At 35.5% G+C, this 11,886-nt stretch overlaps 1 protein-coding gene and 1 non-coding gene across 2 annotated transcripts; both read left to right on the forward strand.

Annotated features, from left to right (window-relative positions):
* The first annotated feature begins 607 nt into the window (after positions 1-607).
* TRNAS-ACU lies at positions 608-679 on the forward strand. Its single transcript has one exon. It is a non-coding gene; the product is annotated as a tRNA-Ser (tRNA).
* Positions 680-7,967: 7,288 nt separating this feature from the next.
* On the forward strand, positions 7,968-8,576 carry LOC111365701. Its single transcript, XM_022986236.1, has 2 exons — positions 7,968-8,343; positions 8,437-8,576. Exons 1-2 carry the CDS (start codon positions 7,968-7,970, stop codon positions 8,574-8,576), a joined length of 516 nt encoding a protein of 171 aa, XP_022842004.1.
* The last annotated feature ends 3,310 nt before the right edge of the window (positions 8,577-11,886 follow it).

Consider the following 11,886-nt stretch of genomic DNA (forward strand, 5'->3'; position numbering starts at 1 on the left):
AAAATAGTGCGACTCCATAAAATACCTAGAAGTGTTGTGTTTGATAGAGATGTTAAGTTTCTTAGTCACTTTTGGAAGGTTTTGTAGGATAAGTTAGGAATCATACTATTATTTTCTACTACTTTCCATCACAAATAGATGGACAAACTGAGGTAGTTTATAGAACTTTAACTCAACACTTGTGTACTATAATCAATAAGAATTTGAAAAGTTGGGATGATAGTTTATCATTTGTAGAATTTGCATATACTAGGGCCGCCATACATAGACTACTTCTTATTCACCTTTTAAAATTGTATATGAGTTCAATCTACTAACTTTATTGGATTTAATTCATTTATTTGTTGATGAAAGAGGCAATTTAGATGGAAAAAAGAATGCTAAATTGGTAAGGTCAATCCATGAGAAGGTTCAACTTCAAATTGAGAAGAAGAATGAACATTATGCATCCCAAGCAAATAAAAAAAAAGGCATGTAACATTTGAATCAAGTGATTGGGTTCGGGTGCAAATGTGAAAAGAACGTCTTCCAACTCAAAGATGGTTTAAATTACATCCTAGATGAGATTTACCATTTTAACTCCCTGAAAAGTCTAATGTCCCATTGTTCCTCAGTAGCTCAGTGGTAGAGTGGTCGGCTACTAACTGATTGGTCGTAGGTTGGAATCCTACTTGGGGAGATTTTATTCGTTCTGAATTAACGAATTCAGAATAAAGGGGCTCGCTTTGGCCGTTAAGAATAGGTAACTTGTTCCCTGTCTTTGTTTCTATCTTATCGTATCAAATTCTGTTCTGCGAGATTTGAAAATCACCATCAATACCTTGGTGTAGTCCCGGGATAATCCTTTGTTCCATAGCCCTGGGGCTATTTACAACTAGCCAATTAAGAATGACAATGCCTACAAATTGGATCTTCTAAGTGAGTATAATGTGTCTGCTATTTTCAATGATCTTTCTCTCTTTGATGCGAGCGAAGATTCAAGATTGAATCCTTTTGAAAATGGAAGGAATGATGAAAATCATGAATGCAAACTTGCAAGGATCAAAGCCTGTTCAAGATGGACCAATGAAAAGATCAAAAGTAAAGAGGAAAAAGAAAGCCATGCAAAGACTTGACCAAACTACGTGGACTAAGAATCCGAGTGCAACAAGCAATTAAAGTTTCAAGATGGGCATGAAAGAAGAACAAAGCATAGTGCACTTAATTCAAGCTAGGTTAAAAAGAACCAAAACCTTGAGTGTAGCCGAAAAGCGGCGCACGCACGAAGGCAAAATTATAATCCGTAGCTAAATCAATTTAACGACGTGCGCGTGAGAGAATACACGGTATGTACATCTAGTACAAAAATGTGAAAGAGGTTTAATTTTTCCCGTTTCATTTAAAACTCTATTTGTTTGATGGTTTTTTTTTATTATTATTGTTATTGCCTATACATATGACCTCATTCTTTCATTGTAAATTAATTAATTTTGAGAGATCTAGATCCTTTATAACTTTGGTTCCTTGATTCAATAAATTATTAGGTTAAGCTTCAAACTATGATTTTAGCTTTTTTGGGGTTGTGATTCAATCATGTGTGGGTTTCGGACTACTATTGCTATGTGGTTTCACATCAAATCATTAGTTACCATTGGCCTTCTTCCTAGGTGGAGGAGGCTGCAAGCACTCCAATGGTCAAATCGGTCGATGAAAAAAAAATTATATGAGTATGGGATGAGCTAAATGAGCGAGTATGGGATGAGCTAAATGAGTAAGATAAAAAAGTGAAAAGGTTACATGAGAAAGAGAGAGCAATCTTGTAATGTTTTGGAGTAAAATTTACATTGCCTTTTTCTTGAACTATTTATGCTTTTTAGAGTAATACAATTGAAATGGTGATCTTTGGATGAAGAAGCATGTGTCTTCATCCTAGAGTCAAGGCGTCCCATCATAGGTGATTGTGTCAAACATCCTAGGCCCTATAGCATTTAATGTTATCTAAAAGGTAACCACCCTATAGCCTAGGTCTATATACCAACGCGGTAAGCTGACATGACTTGACATTTATGTTGTTGTAGGAGGTCATATCAATCACTTCCATAAGATCTTGTATGTAAGAGATCTCTTTGTGAGAAATTATATTACTTGGGAGAAGTGATAAAAGATGCTAATCAGAATAGGAAGCTTCCACTTGCGTATGGGACCTTTAGCTTCATATGGGGCTCGAATGCAGTAGGAGGTACCTTACTTCAACAACTTTACTTTACCCATTACTGGGCTATAGTTGAGGCACCTGTTTTGCCTTTCTTGGAGACGTGAAGTGTGGGTCTTGACCATCACATTACTCTTCTTGGGATTCGATGAGGTGCCATGTGAGCCTCGGTGATAAGGCATAATACCTTTCACTTTACGTAATGGGATGTCAGGCTCAAGAATGGTCTTAGACAAACTGGATGCAAAAACAAGTAAAGAAAGCGCATGATACGAAAGTGAGAAAAATGACATGGGAATTAGATGGTATGACCTTTTTTATAAAGTTGTTAATGAAAATAGCATTTGACACAAATATTAGATTTAAAATGAATCTATTAATCTAGTAAATATGAACAGCCTAAAATAGCATCAAGCTAGTCAAAGAAACCAATATACTAAAAATACCAGTTCTTTCCTGAATTCAAAATTATCTTATTCTTCCTATCGAATTCAAAATCATCTTCTTCCTTCATCGTTCTTCTTGAGTCTGTTTGGAAATATAAGAAAATTAAAAATGAATTATTTTGATGAAGTTGTTAAAAAATGAGGAAAAAAAGTTGACGTAAGGAGCCAATATTGACTCACTCAATCACATCCATCCTAAACCCTCTTTTCTTCAAGTATTTATCTCTGTGTGTATGTACACACACACACATATTAATATCTCTGTATTGGAGTATACACAAACTCAAGGAAGTTTCCAGAAAATTCCCTAGCTAATGTATAATTTTGTTGTAATTAAGCCAGATATTTGCTTATCTGGAATATTTTGGATTAGATTTAGTTAGCATTGTATATATACTACATGTTTTGTATCATTTTATAGAGAGAAATATATAGAAACCTTCATTCTTCATCTCTACATTTTATCTTCCTCTATTTTCATTTCCAAGTTATCCATTGCTTACCTAATATCATAGCCATGACAGTGGATAATAGAGGAGAGCAATGTCATGACACAACCAAACACTAATTAATTTACCAATCTTGCAAATCTTGTCAATCCATATTGATTGGAGACCTCAAACAACCTTGAAATAGTTTTCATTTCCGAACTCCTCACCACTAAAACTATAAAACTTGGGCATGATCCATGCAGCAAGCCATTATGAGCTAAGAATGAACTTGGTTTCATCAATGAAACTCTGAAACCTACCACTCTTGATAATCTTCTTTTGGAGCCATGGGAACGTTGCAATGACATGATTGTGTCCTGGATTTACAATTCCACTAGCCAACAACTAAAGTGTAGCCCTTGTTTGTGCCCCATTTTTTCAAGAATGCATTTCTTCAAAACTTATTTTCAACCATACATTCTTCTATAAAATAATTATAAGCATAATTTAAAAACTTTTTCTTATTTTTTAACCATACATTCTATAAAAAACCACTATTCCATAATGCACTTTATCCCAAAAATGGGGGATCAAATAAGGGCCTAGTGTGGCTTTTGTGGACAATACGAAATAAATCTGGACAGAGTTATAGGAGTGGTTTTCTTAGTAAAATGGTTCTCAAATTTATGAACTAGAGAAGCCATTGTCAAACATGAATTGAGAAGAAGACTCTATGAGTATTTAGTATGGTAGACTTAAAAGTTTATTGGATGAGCTCTCAGTCTATGATCCCCTACTTGAGTGAACCTGTGGCAAACAAGCTGATTTTAGAAAGGTATCAACGCGACCGTGTGATGCATTTTTTGATGGGTTGAACGAATCTTATTTTGATTTTCATGACCAGAACATGCTAATCAACCCTTTACCATCTGTAACTAAGGTCTTCTCCTACATTTAGCGACAGAAGAGGACGAATAATGAATTCACCTACATCTTCAACTGAATTTGTTGTACTAGTTGCACAATAAATTTTCTGTCACTCTAAGTCTATTGTAAATTCATCTGGCTTTATAAAGGAAACGTTATATTGTACTTACTGGAAAATTACAAATTACAATTTTGATTCTTATTATAAGGCAGGTAATGCAGAGGAACCAATCTATAACTATTGTCATATGGTGGGTCATATTGCTAAAAAGTGTTACATATCTGTAACTAATGTCATATGATGTTAAGAACATAATGGCTATCTCCGAGGCTATAAGCTTCACGGTACAGAGAAACCGACTAGAGCCTATGCTAATCAAGCTTCGATCCAACATAATGATGACAATAATGTTGCAGATGCCAACCTAATTTCACTAAGCAAGGGTCAATATCATAAGTTGCTTGCATTGCTCAAAGCTACTGGGTCATCTACTGCTATCCTATCTACTGATCATGTTCAGAAAGTGTCCTCCATACCTAATCATTCACCATCCATGTCTAGTATATCACTTTGTCTTTCAACTCACAGTACACAAAGTTCCACGCTACCAAAACCTACTTCGATTATAGATACCGGTACTACAGATCATATGATCTGTAACATCTCCAATTTTACCCCCTTAACTTCTTTGATTTTTTACTCAATTAGGATGCCCAGTGGAACTTTGTCTCCTGTCACACATAGGAGTTGTATAGATAACTAAGTCCATAACGTTGCTCAATGTCCTTTGTTTTCCCTTCTTTACTTTTAATTTGATTTCTGTTGAAAAGCTTACTTCACAATTACATTATTGTCTTGTTTTCTGCCTGATGTATGTTTCATATAGGGCCTTTCATCTTGGAAATGATTGGGAAGGGTAAAGTTGAGCACGACCTATATCACCTACAACCTAGTCCAGTTTCTCCTACTGATCTTGAGCATTATCTTTCTAATTGTTTCACTAATAATAGCTTGATTTCAACTTTTGTTATGCATTCCCTTATAGAATTTGATTTGTGGCATTATCATTTAGGCAAGATTTCTAATTCCAGAATTCAACTTATTCAAGATCCAATTGTAATTTCTAATACTCAATCAATGAACTCTCATGTTTGTCATGTCTGTCCACTTGCAAAATAGCATCCTTGCTTTTCAAACCAGCACGCATAAAACTTCACAATTATTTGATTTAATATATGTGGACATTTGGGGACCTTGTGCAATAGAAGCTTATGATGGGACACGACATTTCATGACCATAGTTGATGACTTTTCTAGAAGTACATGGACATATATGTTAAAAACAAAATCAAATGCCAAGTTCTGTCTGACCTCCTTTTCCAACTTAGTTAAAACATAGTTTATCACTAAGATCAAAGTTTTACGTAGTGACAATGGACTTGAGCTCTCTCTTCTTGTCTTCTACTAAAAAAAAGGGTATTTTTAGCCAAAAGAGTTGCATTGAAACACCACAGCAAAATGGCTTGGTAGAAAGAAAACATAAGCACATTCTACAGATAGCAAAGGCTCTTAGGTTTCAATATGGAGTTCTTATACAAAGTGATGACTCTCACTTACGTATTTTTGGTTGCTTAGCATTTACATCTACACTAGCATATGGTAGAAGAAAATTTGATCGTAGAAGTAGAAAGTCAATTTTTCTAGGATATTCCTTTGGAGTAAAAGGTTATAAACTTGTTGAATTGGCCACTAGTACCATTTTCCTTTCCTATGATGTCATCGTCCATGAAATATATCTTCCTTTCCAAGTTCCTGCTACCTCTTTTAACATAACAGATTATTCTCTACCTCTCCCTTTTCCAATTTATTCCTTCACTCCTCCTGTAGAAATTGTAAACTCCTCTCCTCCATCTCCTCCTAACTCAGATGAAATTCGACATACTCTTTCTCCAACAGGTTCACTTGATCACCCACTACATCAACTCCACCTACGGCTTTCACTTCACCATATCTTCACTCCATTTTGCTCTTCGAAAGTACACCGAAACTTGTAAAGCCCCTAAATACTTGCAAGATTTTCTTGTTAACTGACTTCTTCATCCTCAGCTCAACTCCCTCTTCTCCACTGTTGCCCAAGATAAGCATCTTCACCTCAAGCAAACCTTCTTCTCTTACTTATTTTTTATGCTATCAAAAATTATCACTCACATTTCATGCTTTCATTGAGGGAGTCAAAGATCTTCATTGGCTTGATATAATGGAATCTAGACTTTCTGCCCTTGAATAGAATCATACTTAGACCCTTACCATTCTTCCTTCTAATTAGCATGCCATCAGGAATAAGTGGGTTTAAAGCTAAAATACAAGTACCTTTAGAACGTCGCAAGGCATGCCTAGTTACTAAGGGTACACGCAACATGGGAGAGTGGACTTCCATGATACATTCTCCCCCAGAGCTGAACTTGTGATTGTAAGGTGTTTATTAGCTATTGCTACAATACATGGATGGCGTTCGAAAAAAAACATGATGTTTAGAATGCGAACGTTCCTTCATGGTAACCTCGATGAGGAAGTCTACATGAAGAAACCTCATGGTTATTACAAGGGACATCAATGGCAAGTTTGTAAACTACTTAAGAGTCTCTATGGCTTGAAACAAGCTTCTTGTTAGTGGTACTCCACCTTTTCCAGTGTCTTTCTTGATTTTGATTTCTAACAATGCAAGGTAGATTATAGTCATTTTACACTGACCACAAATCATTCTTTTAGAGCATTATTAGTATATGTTGATGACATCATTGTTGCTAGTGTAGATTTGACTTCCATTGTTTCTTTACAAAATTTTCTCAATGCTAAGTTCCGTATTTTGGTAGATTGTTTACAACGTGGGATTGTCATTCGTTAATGAAAATATTCTTTGGATGTTCTTGTAGATTCAGGTTTTCCTGGTGCTGTTAAGCTCCATATGGAACAAAATTTGAAATTAAGCGAATACTCAGGTCAACCCATTACGACCTTGCTGTCTATTGACGTTTAATTGGGCAATTACACGTCCGGACCTAAGCGACACTATCTAAAATCTTAGCCAATTCATGGCCTCTCAAACTGTATCTCATTTACATGCTACACATGAGGTTCTTAAGTACATTAAATAGATTCTTAAATACATTAAGTCTTTTTAAGGGCATGGTCCTTTCTCCATCTCGACGCTCCAACGCTGGATAGTGAATTCTTTTTGGTTGGTCTTTGGTATTCCAAGAAGCAATCTATAGTATCTCATTCCTCAGCTGAAGTTGAGTACAGAACTATGTCGAGTACCTATTGTGAGCTCAATTAGCTTCGGTATATTCTCCATGCTTTGCAAGTCGACCATCCTTAGCCAAGTTCCTTTTACTACGACAATCAAGCTATTAAATATATAGTATCTAATCTTATGTTTCACGAAAGGACAAAACACAGAATTGGATTGCCACTTAATTCCAGATAAGCTTCAGGATGGTAGTCTGAAAACATTCCATGTTAACACCCGATATATTTACTAAAGCTCTTCCCTCTTGCATTTTCGATCACACTTATCCAAGATGGGGATAGAAAATCTCTACATTCCATCTTGGGGGGGGGGGATATTGGAGCATACACAAATCAACTCTGTTAAGAGTTAATTATCTCATTAACTCTAATACATTGCAACTAATCAGCCTTACTGTACATTTTCTATTACACCAGATTCAGTTGTAGTGGATTCAAATACTCACCTATATTTCACGTGAATGGCTCCAGCTGAACTTTCTAGAATAGGCTCCTTGTATCTATTTAATTCCCATCTGCAAAGTGTATATATAGATATGTAGCTGAACACTGTAAAATATATGTAAAAGGCATCTTCATTTTCAACTTGGTATCAAAGCAAAAAAATGGCCAACGCCAATGTTACACCATAGAATTCCTCACCCACATCAGCTTCAAGCACAATGGTGCCTCCAATGCAGGGAAGCAACCAACCTTTACCTTTTGGTGTCAATTTAACCCAAATGGTGTCTATGAAGCTTGACAAAAATAATTTTCTGCTGTGGAAAAATATGATCCTTCCCATCATACGTGGACACAACCTTGAAGGTCACATTCTGGGAACAAAGTTGTGTCCTCTAGAATTTATTAGTACTCAAACCACTGGTGAAGCAGGAGCTAGTGTCAAGGTAACTCAAAATCCCCAGTATAGTCAATGGATGTTCATAGATCAGCTATTGATAGGATGGCTTTACTCCTCAATGACTCCTGAGATTGCTATGAGAGTTATGGGCTCCAGCAATTCTAACCAACTCTGGACTACTGTGAATGAGAGTTATGGCATTCATAACAAATCTAGAATAACTTTTCCCACTAGTGAACTCTAAAAGACAAGAAAAGGGACTATGAGTATTGATTAGTACCTCAATACAGTGAAGCTTTTGGCAGACAATCTTGAGGTTGCTGGTAAAACAATTCCTCTTGCAGATCTTATCACACAAGTCTTGGTTGGTCTAGATGAAGAATACACACCTATTGTTGTTCAAATAAACAGTAGGGACTCGATCTCTTAGGGAGAACTCCAATCAACACTCATGACTTTTGAAAGTAGGCTTGAACATCTGAATACTATCAAAAATAAAGTAGCAGGGATTAACCTTAATCGGGCATCAATTAATTTTACTCATAGGCCAGGATTGAACAACTATCATTTCAAGGCTTACAAGCCAAACAATGGTGGAAGATTCTTAAACTACAACAACTATAGAGGTGGAAGAAGAGCCAAAAATAGAGGAGGAGGCTTCAACAGCAGTGATAGACCTGTCTGTCAAGTGTGTGGCAAGATTGGACACAAGGCAAATATCTACAATTTCAGATATGATGAAAGCTATACTAGAGCATTACCAAATCAGAGAACCAAGAGTTATTCACAACCAACAGCATTAGTGGCATCACCCAGCTCTGTGAATGATCCTGCTAGGTTTGCTGACACTGGAGCTAACAATCATGTTACTGCAGAAATGGGAAACATCAATTCAGCAAATGACTATACTGGTAAGGAAAAAATCATGGTTGGAAATGGAAATAAATTGCACATCTCACATGTTGGTGTTACATGCTTTCCTACCTTAACTGATAAACCACTTTTGCTGAATGAATTATTGCATGTGCCTGAAATTAAGAAAAATCTCATTAGTGTTTCTCAGTTGACATTTGATAACCATGTTTATATGGAATTTCACTCTGATTGCTGCTTTGTTAAGGACAAACAAATGAGGGAGGTAATGCTACAAGGGAAGCTCAAAGATGGGTTGTATCAGCTAGATCTTCCTCACCTAAACATCGAGTTTTCGGGTCAAGATTCAGCTCTTCCAAATAAATCATGTAGTGTCATCTTCTCTAGTAGTCCAAGTCAAGAGTCTTTCAATTCCCTAGTTGATGTATGGTATAGGAGACTTGGACATCCATCCAGTCAGGTCGTGTCACAAGTACTCAAAACATGTAATCAGAAGGTAAAAATTAATGAAATCATGTCTTTTGTGATGCTTGCCAGTATGGAAAAGCTCATCTTTTACCCTTCCCGCTATCTACTTCTCATGCAAAGGCCCCTTTAGATCTTATACACATAGATGTATGGGGACAAGCTCCCATTCAATCAACATTAGGCTTCAAATACTACATAACCTTCTTGGATGACTATAGTAGATTTACCTGGATATATCCTATGAGACATAAATCTGAAACACTAAACATCTTTGATGCATTCAAAAAACTGGTTGAAAAGAAGTTTGAAAGGAAGATAAAGACCCTAGAGTCAGATTGGGGAGGTGAGTATAGAAGCTTAACAAACCTTGTGACACAATCTGGAATTGAGTTTAGACAGTCCTGTCCTCACACTTCAGCCCAAAATGGTAGAATAGAACGAAAGCATAGACATATAACAGAAACATGTTTGACTCTATTAGCCCAAGCTAAAATGCCATTGAAATACTGGTGGGAATCCTTTCAAACAGCTACACACCTCATAAATAGGTTGCCTACTCCAACTCTCAAAATGCATTCCCCATTCCAAGTTTTACACAAAAAAGAAATTGATTATAAAGCACTTAAAACCTTTGGGTGTTCCTGCTATCCCTGCTTGAGACCCTATCAAAAGCATAAGTTCAATTTTCATTCAACAAAATGTGTTTTCCTTGGGTATAGTGAGTCTCACAAAGGCTATAAGTGCCTCAGTTCAACTGGAAAAGTGTATGTTTCAAGACATGTTTTCAATGAGTTTGAGTTTCCTTTTGAGTCTGGTTTCCTTATCAAAGATCAGTCAAATCTTGTTGTGTCTGAAACAATAGTATCATGGTTACAATTTCCTTCCCAGATAAATAACTCAAGCCCTGATCCTGCTGATATAACTTGTAGTAACCCGAAATTTCATAGAATAAAATTTGATTTATGTATGCTGAGTTTTAATATTTTAAAAGTTTAGGGACTAAAATATATATAGAGTAAAATTTAATTTTATTCGGGTTAAAATGTAGATGTTGACGGAGCGATAATAAGCATATGAATATTGGGCTCCTTAGATAGATCGTAATTAAAGATGCATATTAGGCTCGAGAAAAAGTTAATTTGGACTAACGGAGCCTATGTTATTGAGGTCGAAAGACTTATCTTTAAATTACTATTATTATTATCATTTTTTTTAATTTAAGTATGTATTGTATTTGAAGGATTCACGTGCAAGATTTTTGGTAGGGGTAGGTGATTGATTGATTTGGTTGTTAGATATAATATAATAAAAAAACAAATATATATATATATATATATATATGAGAAAAGAGAAGAAATGGGAAGATGTGAGTAGTGGTTAGGAAGTGATTATTTTCATTATTTAATTATCATTTTGAGCCAAAGGAATGTCAACACATGTACGGCAATGCACGGATTTTGAGTGATAGGACTTAGTCAGATATCTTTTGTATTAAACATCTGTTTCGCTATTTTTATCCATAATCACATTCTACTTCTACACGTTTCCTCCACAATACACAAACTCTATGGAAACTAGGGTATAACTATCTATAGTCTATGCATATAGACACATTATACACGAAAATATACCTTTTACTTTTCAAATGAAATCCATTTTTATATCTGTCCAGATGCTAATGTCTGTGTGTTTTAATTAATACTTTAAAAAATGATTTTAAGTAATAATATTTTCAGATGGATGTTGAATTGAGGACATTTTAGAGCTAACTATGATTTAATGTTATGGTTTAGTTGGTCCCATTTCGTATCATTGACCTGTATAGTTGGTTTCTTTTTGATACTAGTCAACTTATTAAACATTAAACTAGTAATTTAACCAAACGTGATTTTCTACATACAGTTATTCAATTAACGTAAATGAATGCCCTAATAAAAAATAAATAAAATTATATTTTCTGAAAAATCTATAAATTTAACTATAATGTCAAATTAAAGTTAATAATTATGCTAGCGATTTTTGGTACTCAATGACCACCCTCTGACGACTCTAAGGTATGTAAAAGGGTAAGAAAATGAATGCACTTCGATGTTTTCAATAATTTCAATATTTTAGATTGCCTGCTTCTAAATCTTTAAGACATGCACTTTATTTCCCCACTAAATTGATGATATGTATTACGATAAAAATAAGTATAACGTGATAGACTTAGTGCTGAAATGTGATCGTAACTTCATATTAAATTTTAGGAAATGGCACCACCTACTGATACGAATTTGATGCGCGATTTACTACGAGCGGTACAAGAGTTGAGCAGGCAAAATCAAGCACCTCCACCACAAAATGCACCGCCACAGCAGAATGCACCGCATTTTGCCCCTGGAGCTGTCTCAGTGGTT

The sequence above is a fragment of the Olea europaea genome, chromosome 17 (assembly GCF_002742605.1).
Source record: "Olea europaea var. sylvestris chromosome 17, O_europaea_v1, whole genome shotgun sequence".
In the NCBI taxonomy this organism is placed as follows: domain Eukaryota; kingdom Viridiplantae; phylum Streptophyta; class Magnoliopsida; order Lamiales; family Oleaceae; genus Olea; species Olea europaea.